Source organism: Bos javanicus, chromosome 13, assembly GCF_032452875.1.
Source record: "Bos javanicus breed banteng chromosome 13, ARS-OSU_banteng_1.0, whole genome shotgun sequence".
NCBI classification, from domain to species: domain Eukaryota; kingdom Metazoa; phylum Chordata; class Mammalia; order Artiodactyla; family Bovidae; genus Bos; species Bos javanicus.
In genome coordinates, this window is record NC_083880.1 from 70,660,827 (window position 1) to 70,678,714 (window position 17,888).

Below are 17,888 nucleotides of genomic sequence, written 5' to 3' on the forward strand. Positions count from 1 at the left end.
TTCAGGGGCGGTTTCAGAAAGAGATAACAAAGAGATGGCTGGATTCCTCAGCTTAATAAGGGAACGGCTTTGGGGGGAGGAGGGGTGGAAGATCTGGAGGAGGGAGAGAGAAGGTAGAGGGAGGAAAAAAGTGGTTGGGGCAACAGGGTGGGGGGAAGACATGCTGCCGGCCGCCAAGCGTGAGGAGCGAGGTGGGGTTTAAGAATGAGGATGTGTCAAACCTCCCTGCTGGTCCAGTGGCTGAGAATCCGCCTGCCGATGCAGGGGACATGGGTTCGATCCTGGGTCTGGGAAAATTCCACATACCTTGGGGCAACTAAGCCCATGCGCCCGAGAGCAGTGCTCCATGACAAGAGAAGCCACTCTGATGAGAAGCCCACGCGCCGCAACTAGAGGGAGCCCGCACAGCCACAAACTACAACACAAACGCAAGGGATGAGGATGCGTGGTGTTCAGCCTTCAGCCACGGGCCCTGCTGGGACGTGAGCCCCACGCTGCCGCCAGTAGAGTCTGAGCTGGATCTCAGAAGTGGACATGAACGCAGAACCTCCTTGGAGTCCCCAGGAATCTTGGGGGTGCACAGTGGGCTTTCCCACACAATGGGGAAGAGGAAACAAAGCCCATTTGATGTAAACCTTCAAAGACAGTGGATTTGGCTGCCATCTGAGGTATACGAGTTTCATAGGTGGTAACATTGAGACTTTGACAAGTTAACTGGCTTAAGGTGACATAGCAAGTACGTGGCAAGGCTAGAACTTGAACTCAGGTCTCTTGACCCCCGACTCCTTATTCTTCTGTTCCAGTGGGTTTAGAGACAGAGATATGGCCCCTTGCAAAGGTCAGACCTGGGACTTGCAGAGACACAGACTTGGGGGTTGTGTGTATTTTGATGGCATGCCAGGCTGTGTTTTTACAAGCTGAGATAAAAATGGGGCTAGAAGTACTTGCTATTTGCCTTCCAGGCACAATGACAGGAAAAGACATCTCTGAAACATCAGCCCCGCTTTTTTCCTGGGAGGATGACAAGCTTGCCTCTCTCACTTCTAGAAGCTCGGTGGGAATGCATGTCCTCGGCGCCCACCCCCTCACCTTTGCACCTGGATTTGCATCACATGAGGTCTCAGACTTCCCCCGGTAGGAGTTCAGAACTGGGCGATGCAGCTCTTACACAAGCTGGGGCTCTTGCTTGCTTTAAACTGAGACACATTCCTTCCTGCTCCGTATACCCAGGTACCAGCAAGTGGTGCTTATCAGATCCCGGGGCCCTGGAAGCCCTATTGTTTAGATGGTGGTGAAAGTCTTCACCATCCCTGGCAGGGGGCCCTGGGCCTGGGTCGGGGCGGCTGTGGGACTCTGGACAAAGCCTGCCTGGGCCGCAGCTTCCTGACCTGCAAAATGAGAGGAAGGGGGCCTGGTCAGATCAGTGGATTCCACAGTGATGGCTGTGAAGTTGGCAGGAACAGCCAACGGGCTATCTCCAAGGTCTTCAAAAGCCAAAGGGGGTCACACCATTGTCCTCGTGGAGGACACCAAGACTCTGGTTTTAGAGTCATTGAGACCCTTTTGATGGTGGAAAAGATACAGGAAGATGAACAAATTATTAATTAGTAAATATAGTTTGGAAAATAAAGGCTTACAGAGTGGCAGGTCTTTGGAGGGAAGATAGGAAATATTGTAAGGTGTTTATAAAATCTCTAAGATTTCAGTGAGGTAAAGTGTACTCCCTAGAATAAATGACAAGTAAATACTGAGAGGCTCAGGGGATCCTCAAGCACAGCCAATATAATAAATGAGCAGAATATTCAAGCATGCCAAACCCTATGAGTTTGAGCAAATTCTGGGAGCTAGTAAAGGACAGGGAAGCCTGGTGTGCTGCAGTCCACAGCGTCGCAGAGTCGGACACGGCTTAGTGACTGAACAACAAGAAGAGCCCCAGCATTTACTCTATGGAAACAAGAGAAGGAGCTGGGTCCCGTTGACCCCACACCTGACTCCGGGCTGATGGGGGGCGTGCTGGTCATCCCCTGCTGGTCCCTCCAGTGCTCCCCACAGCACTTGGGGGCAGTGGGACACGCTGCCTGGACCTGGCTCTCCCATCCCTTTTGCCTCCAGCTCAGCTTCTCCCTGTGGCTTGAGGGTCCTGGTGTCATGGTTTCAGCTGAAGATGTCTCCAACATGTCTGATGCCCAAGGGAGTCTGGGAGGCAGACACTCCTTCACCAGACCAGCAGCTCCATGGGTATTGCGGGGTTTTTGGTGCCTGTTTTGTGCACTGCTGTGTCTAGGTTGGTGTTCAGCACGTGGAAGGTTTACCATAAATGTGTGCTGATGAGGGCCTGATTGAATGTGGCCCAGAAAGCCTGCTCCTGGACATTTAAGAGACCCCCCTCTGGCTCTGCAAGCCTCCTGCTGCTGGAGGGATGGTCATCTGCCTTCTCCTTGGCTCTCCCCACCCTGCTCCTGATGGACCCTGACTCAGACATGGATTTCTCCAGCTCAAACTGCTTTCCAAGTCCTGTACCCCAGGCTGATTCTGGATGTCCCCAGGATCTCAACCTCATACTCTGTGCGGTCTCTGACCCTCACACCTCCAGGTCCAAATTTCCGTTTTCAGTTTTGCTGTCTGTCTGAGCTTCCCAGGGCAGCTATACTGAATGACCACACATGTAGTAGCTTAGAGCCACACAAATTTCTTAACTGGGGGTTAGACGTCTGAAGTGAGTCTCGCAGGGTTACAGTCAAGGTGTCAGCTGAGCTGTCTGTGTTCCCTCTGGTGTCCCCAGGGGAGAGGCCAGTCCTCATCTCCAGTCTTAGCAGCTGTCAGCATCCCTCAACTTGTGGCCCCATCACTCCAATTCCTGCTCCCATCATCACGATCTGTTCCTGACTCTCATCCTCCTGCCTCCTGAAAGACCCTAACAGCAGACCCACATGGATAACCCAGGACAGTCCACGTATTTCAGGATCCTTAACTTCACATCTGCAAAGTCCTGCTTACCACGGAAGATAACAAGTTCACACATTTAGGGATTTGGATGTGGACACCTTCGGGGGGGCAACAGTCTGCCTGCCACATGGTCCCTGCCCACAGTGGGGCACTGAGGATTTCCTGAGCCTTCTGAACCACATGGTGGGTGCGGCCTGGCCATGAAGAGGGCATCTCTCTGGTGTCTGCTCCCCATGGACTCTGGTCTAACTGTAGAGCCCACAAAGATGGAAGAGATCTTGTCAATGTACTGGGTATGACTGAAGAGGTTCTGCCTGACCTGCCCATCAGAAACCACAGCATCATTCGCTACATGTTGTGGTTAAGATACTACCAGACTAATCTGACCACAGCCCTTTGGAGTCCCAAAGAGCTTTTAAAAAGAAAAAAAACCTCTAAGGTCAATGAAGTTGCTTTGGGAGTCTTTATCTTAAGCCCCCACTGCTCATCATTATCTTTGAATAGCAGCCACTATGGAGAATGGAAAGACACCTGTGGCTGGGGGTGGCTGGCTGAATGCCTTGGTATAGGATTCTGAGCGGAAGCAGACAGATTTGACCAGTGGTGCAAGAAAATAAAGCACTCGGGAATCTCATCCTCTGTGCTACCTTATTTTGCTACAAATTACAGAGAGTCAGCAACACATGCCCTTACCAGTTGGTCTCCAGTCAAACCTCAAGATGTGGCACTGATCCTCTTGGGAGCGATCTAACAATGCTCGGGACCCGTGGCAGACCTGTCCTTGTTGCAGGACTGGCCAGAGCCACCATGGGCTGCCTCGACATGGGCACGCTGGCGACAAACGTGGATGCCACTTCAAAGCACCGCCCCGCCAGGTGCTGAGGGTGGCTTTTCTGACGCTCACGCTGTGTCATTGTTTATTTTCGCAAGGCGCCCAGCTGTTGTGGTGATGATATTTATATCAATAAGTGCTCCATTCATCTGCTGATTTCAGGGGAAGCTTGCCAGCTGCATATGGCAGCCAACCTCAGGGCACTTCTGAGCCTGATGTCTGTGCATTTAGAGACTCGGCTCTCAAAGCCTGCACCAACAGCTGGGGCTGAAAGATCTTCATTCACTTGAGAGCCGCCCTTGAACAAGGGGGTCCTAGAGCCAGTGGCCTCGCCCCTCTTGTTCTCTTAAATATCCCTAAGTGAGGTGCTTTGAAACTCCTCCTCTGTGCCTGGCCTCTGGTTTTGCAAAAAGAAGTGTTGGAAGAAGGGCTCTGCTTCCCTCATGCTTTCATGGGTTCATGTGTTACTTTTTTAGGCAAAGGGATAGGGTGGTGATACCTTCTGACTCTGGAACTCTGCAGGGGTCTTTGTTCTATGGCAGTCTGTCATATTTCGTGCTTATTTCAGATCCAGACCTTCCATTGTTTGGGTCCTAAACTGTGGCGTCATCCTTGCTTCCCCTCTCTCTTTCTCTCACATTCCCTATTCAATCCAGCAGGATATTTTGTTGGGCTTACGTTCAGGATATACCCAGAATCCACTCCGCTGCTACCACCCAGGCTCAAGCCAGCATCACCTCTCCCCTGGTGGACTGCAGGGGCCTCCTGTCCTCTGCTTCCACTCTTAGCAGCCACCCTCCCCCTTTCTGGCAACTTTCACCACAGTAGCCACAGGGAAGCTGTGTTAAAAAGTCAAATTACTTTTTCAAGTCCCTCCTCCGCGCAGGACCTGTTGATGGCTTCCCATTTCTCTCAGAGTAAACATACAAATCCTTCCTGTGGCCCCAGCCCGCCAAGGCCCCCAGGACCTGGCCCTGCTGTGTCTCTGCTGCCGGCTGCTGCGCTGCCCCAGGCGCAGTGGCCTCGTCTGCCCCTCCATCGTACACCCCTGGTGTGGGTCGTCCCCCTGCTTGGGGTGCTCTTCCCTGAGATGGGCATGGGGGTACATTCTTGTACCTCCTCGAGCTCTGTGCTCAGCTGTGACCTCCTCAATGCAGCCCACCTTCATCACACAATTACAGGTGTGGCCCGTGCCCCAGACCAGCCTCATCCCTGCCCTCTTATCTTTCTTTTTCCACACACTTGTTACCTTTAACATATAATTAAGGCCGTTACAGAGTGCTTGCTATTTATTCCCCTGCTTTAGAATACAAGTTGCACAAGAGATGGACATTTTCTGTTTTGCTTTCTCTGTCATGTTAATCCAAGCACTGAGAATAGCTTCTGGCAAATAGCAGCTCCTCGACAGATGTGGACGGAACAAATGGATGCTGTCCTGAAGGAACGACTCCTACGTGCACATCCCAAGTTGTGCTCAACTCTGTCCCCTCCTACAGTTGACCCTTGAGCAACACGGGTCTAAACGGCACAGGTCCATTTTTATGCAGTTTTTTTTTCAACAGTAAATAATATGGTGCTACAGGATCTACAGTCCATAGGGTCCCAGAGTCAGACCCGACTGAGCACACACAGAAAGGATCCACAGTTGGTTGAATCCACGGGATGCGGAATAGCGGATATGGAGGAACCTCGGATACAGAGTAACCATGGATTTGGAGTAACCGTGAAGATGGAGGAGCTGCATCACAGAGGAACCCTGTTCTTGGAGGACTGACTATAAATTGTAAGTGAATTTTTGACTGCATGGATGATTGACACCCCTAACTTCTGAGCTGTTCAAGTTGTAATCAGCTTCCCTCCGGGTCTCCCCAAGCTTCCTGCTGCCTCTCCCACCCTCCCCAGCTTCCCCATCTTGGCCAGTCTCATCCAAGAGGCTTGAGGCCCACGCTAGAACCCCCGTCACCACCATGACTTCTCATGGCTCTCTCTCACCAACAGCTCCCCAGACCTGTAGACCTCAACCCTGGAAACCTCTCCACGTCCAACCCTAATTCTCCTGCCTCCTCCCAGCCACTTCCTCAGTTCAGGTCAACCCCTGCATCTTCTGCACATTTACAACCATCCCCTCCTCAGTCTCCTGGTCTCCAGGTTTTCCCCAGGTCCTGTTTTCTAACAAGAAGTTCTGCCTCCACCCTATGCCTGGTTAAACTCTGCAGTGTCTCTCCTCCCTGCACAGCAAGGACTTTCCACTTGTGCTCCAAGGCATACCAGGGGCTCCACAAAAGCGCCAGCGTGGCCAACGTTCCTGATTGGGCATCAGGAAGCCCAAAGACTGGTGTGGGTGGAGCTCCAGACCCCACCCCTGCTTCACTGGGTCGTACCTGTTTCTAAGGTTGGGCGTGCATGAAAACTTCCATTCTCAGAAAGGATGCTATTGCTTATGGAGTAATAGTCTGATGTTTACCATGCTGCAGGCCAAGACACCCACCGCAAGGGCAGCCTTCTGCAAGCTGGCCTGGCTCTATTTTTCAGCATCACCACCCTCGTCTCCTCCTGACATACCCCCCTGCCCTGCTACGCTGCCCCCGAAGCCGTCCTGCAGACAGGTGGACACGGTGACCCCACCAGGCCTTTGCCCTTGCTGTCCCGCCGCTAGGAACACCCTTTCCTGGCGACTTCATCCCCCACACGCCGGATCTCTGCTGCCTTCTTCAAGGCCAAAGTCACCTTCCTTCTGAAGTCTTCCCTCACCCTCTGGGCAGAATTAATTGCTCCTTGTTCCCGGCCAGCAAGGCACTAGGCGGCTGACCTCTATTAGATTGCTGCCACACGAGGTGAGGACAGTTTGCTCATCTGTCTCTGCAGCGGGACTGTGAGCTCCTGGAGGGCTGAGACCACAGCACAGGCCCATTTTTTCCCTCTCCCCACACCAGGCCTGCCCAAGGCGAGTGCTCATAGGGAGCCCTCTGAGTTACTCTGGGCTCTTTTGAGACAAGAGTAAGGGGATGGGATTGCTTTTGAAAACCCTCAAAGGCCATCACCACCTCCACCCAGAAATGGCTGCCCTGCCATTGGGGTGTGAGCCCCAGAAGCTGCCCCACAACCCGTGCCTGACGTCCCAAGTACAGATATGTGCTGGAGGCACACTGTGCTCGCAGCTGACACACGCAGGGGAGCTAAGACACGGAGGCTGCTGGGACACAAGGCTCACCCAGGACAAAGCCAGGCCTCGGTGGGGTGATCGGGGTAAAGGGTCCATGGTTCAGGCCCCAGGCTCTGTCAGGCCGCATCAGAGAGCAGGGGAGTGGTTGAGTGCGGCCAGGAGTCAGCTAGTCTGCAGCCCTGGAGGTGCTCAGAGCTGGGGGAGGGGGTAGCTTTCTCTGCGTGCTCTACGTGATTTGGAGCAAGGCTCTAACCAGCGCCGGGGAGGGTGGAGCAACAGAGTCTGGTCCTGGGAAGCTTGGGGGCTGGATAAAGCCCATAGGCAGGGGGAGTCACTGCTGGAAATGGGGGGCCTGGCAGGGGATCCCCCTGCATCTACCAGAAGTTGAGCAGACTGGCTTGGTGCTCCCTGCCAGACAGTGCCCACTGGAGGGGCACCTGGGTTGGGCAGAGGCAGCAGAGGGCTGTCCCTCCGATCCTTGGGCGCGGCTGCCCTAACACACCTGAGCACCCAGGGCCAGGCCGGGCCAGGCGTTCTCTTACCTGGGCAGTATCCAGCTCATTCAGCATCACCACAGAGGAGCAGTTATAATCGAACACCAGCCTCCAGAAGTCTGCCACGGTGTTGGGGAGAGGGTGTTGTGTGACCACGAAGGCGGCAGGCTGCTTGTGGCTCTGAAAAGGACACAGGCCTCGTGAAATATACACCCTTCAGCAATGTTCTGACAAGAAGGTGGCCCAGGAGGCTGCCAGAGGCCCCTGAGTCTGCCAGAGAGATGACACAAAGCCCCCGCCTGTTCTTATCTCTGGGTGCCCTGGTGGCAAAGGGGACCTTCTCGTAATGAACTCATTCTCTTCCCAACTCAGACATTTCATTGGCAAGGTGTCACTTGGGAGGGGGATTTTCCAAATAAATTATTTATGTCTTGGAGCTCAGCAAAGAATCAACATTACAATATGAAAGATCCTGGATGCATATTTGCTCTGCTGGCCAAGACACTTCCTGGGATAAAAGGGATATTTTGTGCCCCTGTGCCCACAGTGCTGGAGGGGACCGTGGCTCAGTCCAGAGAGCCTCCTGAAGGGGCTTATGGTTCAAGAGGCTCACTTCTGCCCAAGGCTTGAATGAGGGCTGAGGTGGCCTGGCAGAAGGTGGGCATGGTGTTCTGTGAGCCAATGGGGCGGTGAAAGTGCCCAGGTTTTAGAATCAGGCAGACCAGGTTCAAACCCAGCTTTGCCAGTTGCACATTATAAACCACCCATTCATACATTTATCCGGCCAGCCATTCATTCATTCACGCGCATTTAGAGAGTGACTTTTTAAAATCAGTGCTGTGCACTGGCAAGCTATTAGATCGCTCCAGATCTCAGGTTCTTCAACTGGAAGATGGGATTCATAACTCCAGAGGCATGACTGTGGTGCAGGCTGAACAGATATGCAGATGAAAAGAGCAGCAATGAGCCAGCTATGAGCCGCCGGCGGGCGGGAACATCCCTCACTCGGTTCTCCATCCTTGGCTTCAGTATCGAGGCCAACACAATGGATGCCCAGTACAGGTCCAGAAACAACTGAATAAACGGTCCTGGGTTACAGCTGGGGAGCCGAGGCCCAGAGAAAACGGACTGGGTGAGTCTGGACTACATCTGAAGCGTTACCTGGGTGCTAGTCATTGCAGTATCTGTAAGAAGGTGTCTGAAAAGATTGGGGAGTGTCTCTGCTTGGTTAATGGTTTGTAGAATCTGAGAAGTAACCCACATTCTCAGCAAGCTATCTTGAACCATGGTCTGTGCCTGTTTTCTGTGGAGTTACAAACCAGCAGGAGGATGGTGAGGGAAAGAGTTTGCACACTGCAACCAGGAAAAAATCTCTGGCAAAAACCTCTGCTACATAGGACACTTAGAGCATTTTCTATTGTTCTGTCGTCTCCTGGGAGCAAAGAAATGCCTTGAAGCTGTGGATGCCATAGACGCACTGTGGGGTCTTGTCCCCAAGGGCCTTCTCCTACCAGTGGGTCTAGGAGAACTGAATCTAGGAGAAATGAATACGGAGTTTCCCCCAAAGCCAGGCTCCAGCTGCAGACAGCTGGTCTGCAGACGTTTCGAGACATGAGAAAGAATCTAGGCTTTGAGAGTCGAAAGTCTTGGGGTTCAGACCCCTGGCTCCACCCTTTCTGAGCCAGCTGACCTGCAGAGAGTCATGGAAATTCTCCGACCTTCACTACCTCTTCTGGAAAAACGGGGACAATCATACCCAGATACAGGACGAGACAGTCTACATCCAGGGTCTGACGTGCTGCCCAACACTCAGTGAATGCTGGTTTTCTTTTCCTTTCTCCCTGTCTCTGTGATAAACGCTCTATTAGGCCAGCACGCCTGACAAAGCCTTATCTGAAAATATGTTCGAGATCCGTGCTCCTGCCGGGTTTCGGGGATCAGCCAGCAATCCATTTCATGGATAACATCATCCTTTACCAGGGGAAACATTAAAAATTAACCCAGAGGACTTCATATTTTTCTGCTAGGAGCAAAGCTGCCATGGTTACCAGATAATGCACAGACTGTGCTGGAATACAGATAAGGACTTTTTTTTTTCCTGTAAGAAAGGCAAAGACCCCAGTGATGGCTCACAAGAGAAATGCCCTGTGGGCAAAGAGAATACAATCAGCATCAGAGCCTGGCAGAAGGCATTTGACTCTGGGCGGCATCTAACCTCCTAAGCAGAGGCCAGGAGCGTGCTTGATCCTTGGAAGAGGAAGGCAGGGAGGGGGAGTTGGGACAAGTGGGAGACAAAGCTGGGAAGAGCTCAGAAGTGTGGGTGCACCCCAGACCCCATCTCTCACCACATATACACACACATCTGCACACGCGCACGCACGCACATGCACACACAGACACACACACAGACACACACACACACACACACACATAACTGATCTCAGAAGACTCCAAGCTAAAGCCAGAGGTCTTCCCTCCACATCCATCCGTTTTACTGATCAAGAAAGCAAGACTCCTTGCTTCTGGACCCAGAGCCATGTTTCCATGGAGGACTTGGGCACCCTATGGGCACAGGCCAGGGAAGGCCCCCCAGAGCTGAGATAGGCACTGACTTCTAGTCATCCCTCTGCTTCCAACACTTAGGATGCTTGGGGAGAAAGTTCCAGAGAATCAGGGGGTCAGAGAGTTGGTTGGCCTTGACCTCAGGAGAAAGTACCCCATGTTCCTTCCTGTTCTAAGTAAGATGGAGGTTCATGTGGGCTGGATGGACTTGATTTCAGGCATAGATGGGGAGAAGGGCCTGGAAGGCTTATGTTGTTCTTGGTCTGCAATCTTGGGAGGCGAGATGTCTGTGTCTTTCTGGATCAAGCAAACTGAGGGGAGGCTCAAGGAATAAATTCTAAAATGTAAGATAGGAGTCTTAGGTTCCGGCTTTGTGACTAGTGCTCTGGGAGTCTTTGAGCAAGTCTCTCTCTCTCTGGCCTCAGTTTCCTTTGCTGGAAAGTGTGTGGACAAGACCAGATGATACACGCTTCCTTCCTGCTACAAACATCTGTACACCCAGAACTGGAGGGGTGACAGCCGGAAGTAGCTGGAGGACCCCAGAGAGGTGTGTTCGAGTCAGGAGCACGGACCCTCTCGGGCGGGAACACGACCCCTCATCCCAAACCAGGCCTTCTGGGACTTGACGCTGAGAAAGCAGGAGGCAGGGCCGCTAACAGAACAGTAGGAACCTGGCTGGCATGCAGAATGTTTCTTGGACTGAACTTCAGGCTGACACTCAGCTTGTAGGTAGCAGGAAGGGGGACTGGTCAGGTCTGTAGCCTCACTGTAATGTCATGGGACTCACTTTAAGCTTTTGATCTATTCTTTCCAGGATCTTTATAAATACAAAGCAATTAAAAGCACAGTGCTTAGATACAGGTTTGTACCAGAGCCTTCAGGGGGAGAAATGTCTTTGGGACCAACGAGATCAGAGGGAGAGGCTGACTGGAGTCGGGGCGGGGAGTAGAGGGGGAGTCAGGGCCCATCCTCCCAGGCTGCAGTGGCCTCCCCCTCGGGAAGAAGCTTTTCCCGGGAATGCAGCCAGGAGCTTTCCCCGGCAGGGCTCAGCTTACGTCCATCAGTGCGGCGTTGATGTAGTTGCTGGATTCTCCATCCACCGAGATGAGGAAGGGCAGACAGCGGTCCAGAGGCAGGACGTCCATGCTCCGATTCTTATCATGGTTCCGGGGCAGCAGTCCGATGCTGCAGTCCTCGGGCCGGACGCGAGGAGTCACGATGTTGAGGGTCTGAGGGGTGCAGAGGCAGATCGGCAGGCGTGGCGTAGACAGTCTCCCTTGAACAAACTCAGCCTGACCTCCCTCCATCAATCCTCCAAGCCTGCCCTCCAGACCCTTTCCCAGAACTGTTCTCGTCTGTGGTGATGCTGTCATCTCCTGCTGGCTGATCCGGGCCCTGGGGCTGAGAGCCTCTGCCAGGGTCTGGGGGACGCCTCTGCAGGGCCAAAATTACAGGGATGGCATACCCTCGTGGGGGCTCAGACCCAGTCTCTGAACACCTGCCCATCATTTGACCTAAGTTACTCCTCTCAGCCATCCTGCGTGAAACAGAGGTCACAAGGCGGGGCATGGGGGTAGGGAATCCCGTAATGACTTTTAAGCCTCACTTGAAGTGTCACAGACTGAGGGGAGGGATTTTGCCAGCATGCCCCTAAGACAGAATGTGTGAGAATGGAAGGATGCTTAGATGAGTTGCCCAGGATGGGTGAGGGACCCCCTGGGAGAGAGCTCCAGCATGTGTACAAAATTTCAGGGCTTGTGTTTGGCAGAGTAAGTCCAGCAAGTGTGGGACCAGAACTGAACAGCCTCAACCAACAGACTAGATGCTCTGTGAACATCGGGGCTCTGAGTGCTCCCCTGTTCCCCCCTCAGTGCTCAGTCTCTACTTGGAATCAACCGAGTCTACCTGTTGGAAGTAGCACTAGACATTGGCCTGGCTGGGGTGTCTGCCCACGGAACCAGGGACCCGCGTTGGCCCCTTTAGTCCTGAAGTGTCCCTGTTCCCCCTGCCTGTTCTCAGCTCCTGTTGCCCAGACACGACCCTGACACTGACCTCAGGACAATGGGCTGGGCTCTGGTTTTGCCTCACTCAGTGATTCAAATCCAGGCCTCCAGACCGAAGCTGCCACCATCCTGGGCTCCAAGGGGCATCTGCTCTGCCTGAGCTGTGCCCTCAGGTGATGCTTTGCAAAGTCTGATGTGCATCTGAGTCACCTGGAGGCATGTTAAATCACAGACTCTCGTTTGGTTGGGCCGGATGGGACCCAAGATTCTGCGTCTCTAACAAGCTCCCAGGTGAAGCTGATGCCACTCGTCTCGAGACTCCACTTTTGAATTGTGAGGATCGAGGACATGTTCCAATTGTACAGAAACATTGAGACAACCTGAGTCCTTCCAGGGATGAAAGAGCATGAAATTCACACCTGTGTGTCTCCACCCACAACCTGGACTAGAACTAAGTAAGACCTTAGTTCCAGAACACAGTGTTTTTTAATTAAAAAAAAAAAAAGATAACTGTGGCTTTGTAATAGAGCCTGAAGTCAGGTAGGTTGATTCCTCTAGTTCCATTCTTCTTTCTCAAGATAGCTTTGGCTATTTGAGGTTTTTTTGTATTTCCATACAAATTGTGAAATTATTTGTTCTAGCTCTGTGAAAAATACCGTTGGTAGCTTGATAGGGATTGCATTGAATCTATAAATTGTTTTGGGTAGTATACTCATTTTCACTATATTGATTCTTCCAATCCATGAACATGGTATATTTCTCCATCTATTAGTGTCCTCTTTGATTTCTTTCACCAGTGTTTTATAGTTTTCTATATATAGGTCTTTAGTTTCTTTAGGTAGATATATTCCTAAGTATTTTATTCTTTCTGTTGCTGGCACAAAGACAGAAATATTGATCAATGGAACAAAATAGAAAGCCCAGAGATAAATCCACACACATATGGACACATTATCTTTGACAAAGGAGGCAAGAATATACAATGGATTAAAGACAATCTCTTTAACAAGTGGTGCTGGGAAAACTGGTCAACCACTTGTAAAAGAATGAAACTAGAACACTTTACACAAACACCTTACACAAAAATAAACTCAAAATGGATTAAAGATCTCAACGTAAGACCAGAAACTATAAAACTCCTAGAGGAGAACACAGGCAAAACACTCTCTGACATACATCACAGCAGGATCCTCTATGACCCACCTCCCAGAATATTGGAAATAAAAGCAAAAATAAACAAATGGGACCTAATTAAACTTAAAAGCTTCTGCACATCAAAGGAAACTATTAGCAAGGTGAAAAGGCAGCCTTCAGAATGGGAGAAAATAATAGCAAATGAAGCAACTGACAAACAACTAATCTCAAAAATATACAAGCAACTCCTATAGCTCAACTCCAGAAAAATAAATGACCCAATCAAAAAATGGGCCAAAGAACTAAATAGACATTTCTCCAAAGAAGACATACAGATGGCTAACAAACACATGAAAAGATGCTCAACATCACTCATTATCAGAGAAATGCAAATCAAAACCACTATGAGGTACCATTTCACGCCAGTCAGAATGGCTGCTATCCAAAAGTCTATAAGCAATAAATGCTGGAGAGGGTGTGGAGAAAAGGGAACCCTCTTCCACTGTTGGTGGGAATGCAAACTAGTACAGCCACTATGGAGAACAGTGTGGAGATTCCTTAAAAAACTGGAAATAGAACTGCCTTATGATCCAGCAATCCCACTGCTGGGCATACACACTGAGGAAACCAGAAGGGAAAGAGACACGTGTACCCCAATGCTCATCGCAGCACTGTTTATAATAGCCAGGGCATGGAAGCAACCTAGATGCCCATCAGCAGATGAATGGATAAGCAAGCTGTGGTACATATACACAATGGAGTATTACTCAGCCATTAAAAAGAATACATTTGAATCAGTTCTAATGAGATGGATGAAACTGGAACCTATTATACAGAGTGAAGTAAGCCAGAAAGAAAAACACCAATACAGTATACTAACGCATATATATGGAATTTAGAAAGATGGTAACAATAACCCTGTGTACGAGATAGCAAAAGAGACACTGATGTATAGATCAGTCTTATGGACTCTGTGGGAGAGGGAGAGGGTGGGGAGATTTGGGAGAATGGCATTGAAACATGTATAATATCATGTATGAAACGAGTCGCCAGTCCAGGTTCGATGCAGGATACTGGATGCTTGGGCTGGTGCACTGGGACGACCCAGAGGGAGGGTATGGGGAGGGAGGAGGGAGGAGGGTTCAGGATGGGGAACACAGGTATACCTGTGGCGGATTCATTTCGATATTTGGCAAAACTAATACAATATTGTAAAGTTTAAAAATAAAATAAAATTTAAAAAAAAAATTAAAAAAAAGAAAGAAAACAATAACCAGGTGTCAGCAGTCACTGAGTGACCAGCCGGGGAGTAGTTGCTCATGGCTGTGCATTTTCTGTTCTGAAATTCCTTCTCAGCTGCAGACACGGGAAGGATACAGACACAGCCGTTCCTGCAAGGAAAGTCCCGGGACTGTGCTCAGTGGCACTGAAGCTGGCTGGGTCACGGAGCCTGGGATGTGCTCATACCTGAAATTCGTCTTTGATCTGGCTGGAGTTGGTCTGGGGGTCCAGCCTGCTGATGTTGTAGTAGAGGGAGCGGAACTCGCACACCGGGATGGCCGTGTTGCCACAGAGACACGCTTCCAGGATGGCGTCGTGCACGAACACATACTGTTCCTGCCAGGTGGAGCGGGCAGAGTCAGGGTACTGGGGGAGAAGCAGGGCCTGGAGCTTGCTGTCCGTAGTCCACCCTGCGCCTCTCAAGGGTGGGCGTGATTCACTGGGGTGCTCCAGAATCACTGTTTTCTACCCTACGACCTAAAGGGCCAAGTAGCTGTGTTTCTTGGTAGCTCTCTGAGCTCTGCTGAGTTTTGCTCCCTGTGTAAGAGTGCCTGTGTAAAATTAGAAACTTCTGGAAAGGGGCTAATTGTGTCCAGCCCGTGGCCCACCCTTTCACCTCTCCCTGTTGAAGGCCACTCACTGCAAATCCTCCAAGGTTCATGCCGAGGGCCTTTATTTCTGGCCCTGGAGGGCACGCCTGGGCTGTGCGTGCAGGGCAAGCCAGCAGACCTGAACAGTTCCTGCCCTGGGAAGGAGGCCTCAAGCAATGCCAGGTGGAGACTTGGGGGTGAACGCCTGCATTCCCTGTCTCTTGGGTGGGAGACCTGAAGAGCTGCTCCTCACCATCTCACCATCTCAGAGTTCCCCCGGCACGACTGGGCTCCAGCTGTCCACAGGGTCAAACAGCTTGTAAAATACTTCTGCAATGTTAACGAGCCCGTCTTTCACTTCCTCACTCGCTGACCTGGGAGCCTTGGGATCAGCCCCCAGCTAAACCACTGGCGCTCCACTTTTGGCCTCAGGCTCTGCTCGGGAAGCGCAGGTCACCCCCCTCTGCCAGCCCAGCTCTTTGCACCTGCTCCAATCCTCCTGGACACCATCCCCCTTCTCTACGCCTTCAAGGTCTCATTCCCTCGGGAGAGTCTGCTCCAAGCCCACCAGGCAGAAGCTGGTGCTTTTACTTCCAGGCCCCTAACAAACATTTGTTGAGTGACTCTTCTGTAGGACTCGGCCCATCTCTTCATATGAAATGTTTACCAGAGGCATCATGATGCTCTTATTAGAACGTCTGTCTCCTCTACCTGACAGCAAAGACCACGATGCATCTAACGCCAGGCAGCAGACTGCCTTCCACACGCATGAACCTCGCAACAGATAAAGCAGCCTCTTGGCTTTAGCAGCCTGCAGCCTGGCCTGTGGGAGCTGGCTCGGAGGCCGCAGCAGGGTCCTAGGGTCTAACAGCCTGTAAGTGAGGAGAATGCCTGCAGAGCCAGTGGTGACCGGCCAGGCCCAGGGCTGTGGGGGGAATTCTTCAGGCAGGCAGATGATGGATGCAGCTGTCTGCCCCAGCTGTGCTGCCTGGGCACCTCCAGCTGCATTAGAACCAGAAGATGGGGAGACCAGGGCTTCCAGGAGTGCGGTTCAGGGGAAAGCACATGGGCCTTGGGGTCACCGGGTCCCAAGTCCTACCACTATGTGGCTATGTGAAGCTTTGGCAACACCATTTCTCAGTTTCTTCATCTATAAAATCGGGGTACTAGCAGGAGCTAAATAATACCCTGAATACAGAGGACCTGGGGTGATGCCTGGCACAAAGTAGGAGCTTGGCAATAAAGATGAACCCCTTCCCTGTCCCTCACATCTGGGACTCTCCATCTGGACCCCTGGAGGCCTGCCTCTCCCTTGTGGGCAGGGGTTGTGTGTTCTCTCTCTTGGAGTCCTTGGAGCCTGGCTCGGGAACTCACTGACTCTACCGACGGAGCCATTCCTGCACGGCCTCACAGGATACTCAGCACACAGTAAGTCAATCCCAGTCCTTTCCTTCTCGCTCTCCTCCTTCATCCAAGGCAGGGACTCTATTCAGAGAATGCCTGACACTTGCCATTCAGTCACTGCTTAGACGCCCTTGGAGATGGGGCCCCCAGCACCTCCCTCACTAGTGGGAGTCCTTGACCTGGGGGACCTCAGGCTGGCAGGGTTGTCCTAGCTTCTGTGATGGTCTCACCATAGCCAGCCATGTATCCAGCCCCTCCTGTTTCTCCCATGCCCAGGTCTCTTTCTGTAGGATGCCTCCAGCCCTGGCTCCTCCTTGGCCAGGGCTGTGGGTGGCCAGGGCTGTGGGTGACCAGGCCAGCCTCCGCCCCAGGACTCACCTCTGTCTGCACCAGGTTGACCCTCTGGGCCCGGAGCTCACGCACGCAGTTGAAGATGTCCACCACCCCTTCGTTCTCGGCCATGTCGAGCATGGTGTCGATGGCGATGAAGCAGCCGGTCCTTCCGGCTCCAGCACTGCAAGAGAGGACAGGGGCCTGCGTTAGGATCCCTGGGGTGGGGCCAGCTCTGTCCCCGAGGACCCTGCACACAGGCAGTATGCTGCACAGGTCAGACAGAATGCACTGTCTGGGATTCAGACAGAATCCCAGTGTTGGTGGGAGATCCTGAGCAAGTGACTAAACTGAGCCTCGGCTCTCTCTTTTGAACAAGCTGCCTAGTTTCTATGAGCCTTAGTTTTCTCACACGTAACACTCCTTCCTACGGGGTGCTTGGGAGAACTGATCTGTTCATTTCAGCTTCACACAGCAATTAAGCGCTTACTATTTGGGGTCAGACCCTTCGGATCAAATCCTGACTTGACCACTTACTAGCTGTGTGACCTTGAGTAAATGACTTAATCTCTCTGGGTTTCAATACCCTCATCCATAGAACGAGGCTGATAATAATAGCGTTAATAGCACAATCCATGTAAATTGCATGAAATTATGTTGATACAGCACAATACGTGCAAATTGCTTCACCCTGTACCTGGCTACACAGCCATTTCTCATAAACGGTTGCTACTTCTAGTCAACAAATATTTATTGAGCACTGGATGCTGGGCTCAGGAGCAGTGATGCAGAGATGAGTCAGACATGGTTCTTTCCCTGAAGGATTAATAGTCTGGGGAGGGGACAGCACGGAGAAGCAGAGAAAAGTAATATTTTTAAGTGCTTACTGTATGTCTGGAATTCTCTTAGGTACATAATGTATCACTCAGCGTGTGTTTGTTGCTCAGTCATGTCCGACTCTTTGCGACCCCGTGGACTGTAGCCCACCAGGCTCCTCTGTCCATGGAATTCTCCAGGCAAGTATACTGGAGTGGGTAGCCATTTCCTTCTCCAGGGGATCTTCCCAACCCAGGGATCGAACCTAGGTCTCTTGAACTGTAGGCAGAGTTTTTACCATCGGAGCCATCAGGGAAGCCCACAAAGTATATG

General features: G+C 51.6%; 1 protein-coding gene across 5 annotated transcripts in view; it reads right to left on the minus strand.

The window, feature by feature from the left end:
- Positions 1–17,888, minus strand: part of PTPRT (protein tyrosine phosphatase receptor type T) — a 594,083-nt gene that overhangs the window by 20,707 nt on the left and 555,488 nt on the right. For all 5 annotated transcript variants that reach the window (XM_061437619.1, XM_061437621.1, XM_061437620.1 and 2 more), the window contains 4 exons: positions 16,788–16,923; positions 14,602–14,751; positions 11,053–11,226; positions 7,484–7,615 (listed from right to left, as the gene is read on the minus strand). In XM_061437619.1, the coding sequence (XP_061293603.1) occupies positions 7,484–7,615; positions 11,053–11,226; positions 14,602–14,751; positions 16,788–16,923 (592 nt within the window). The remainder of the gene's footprint in view (positions 1–7,483; positions 7,616–11,052; positions 11,227–14,601; positions 14,752–16,787; positions 16,924–17,888) is intronic.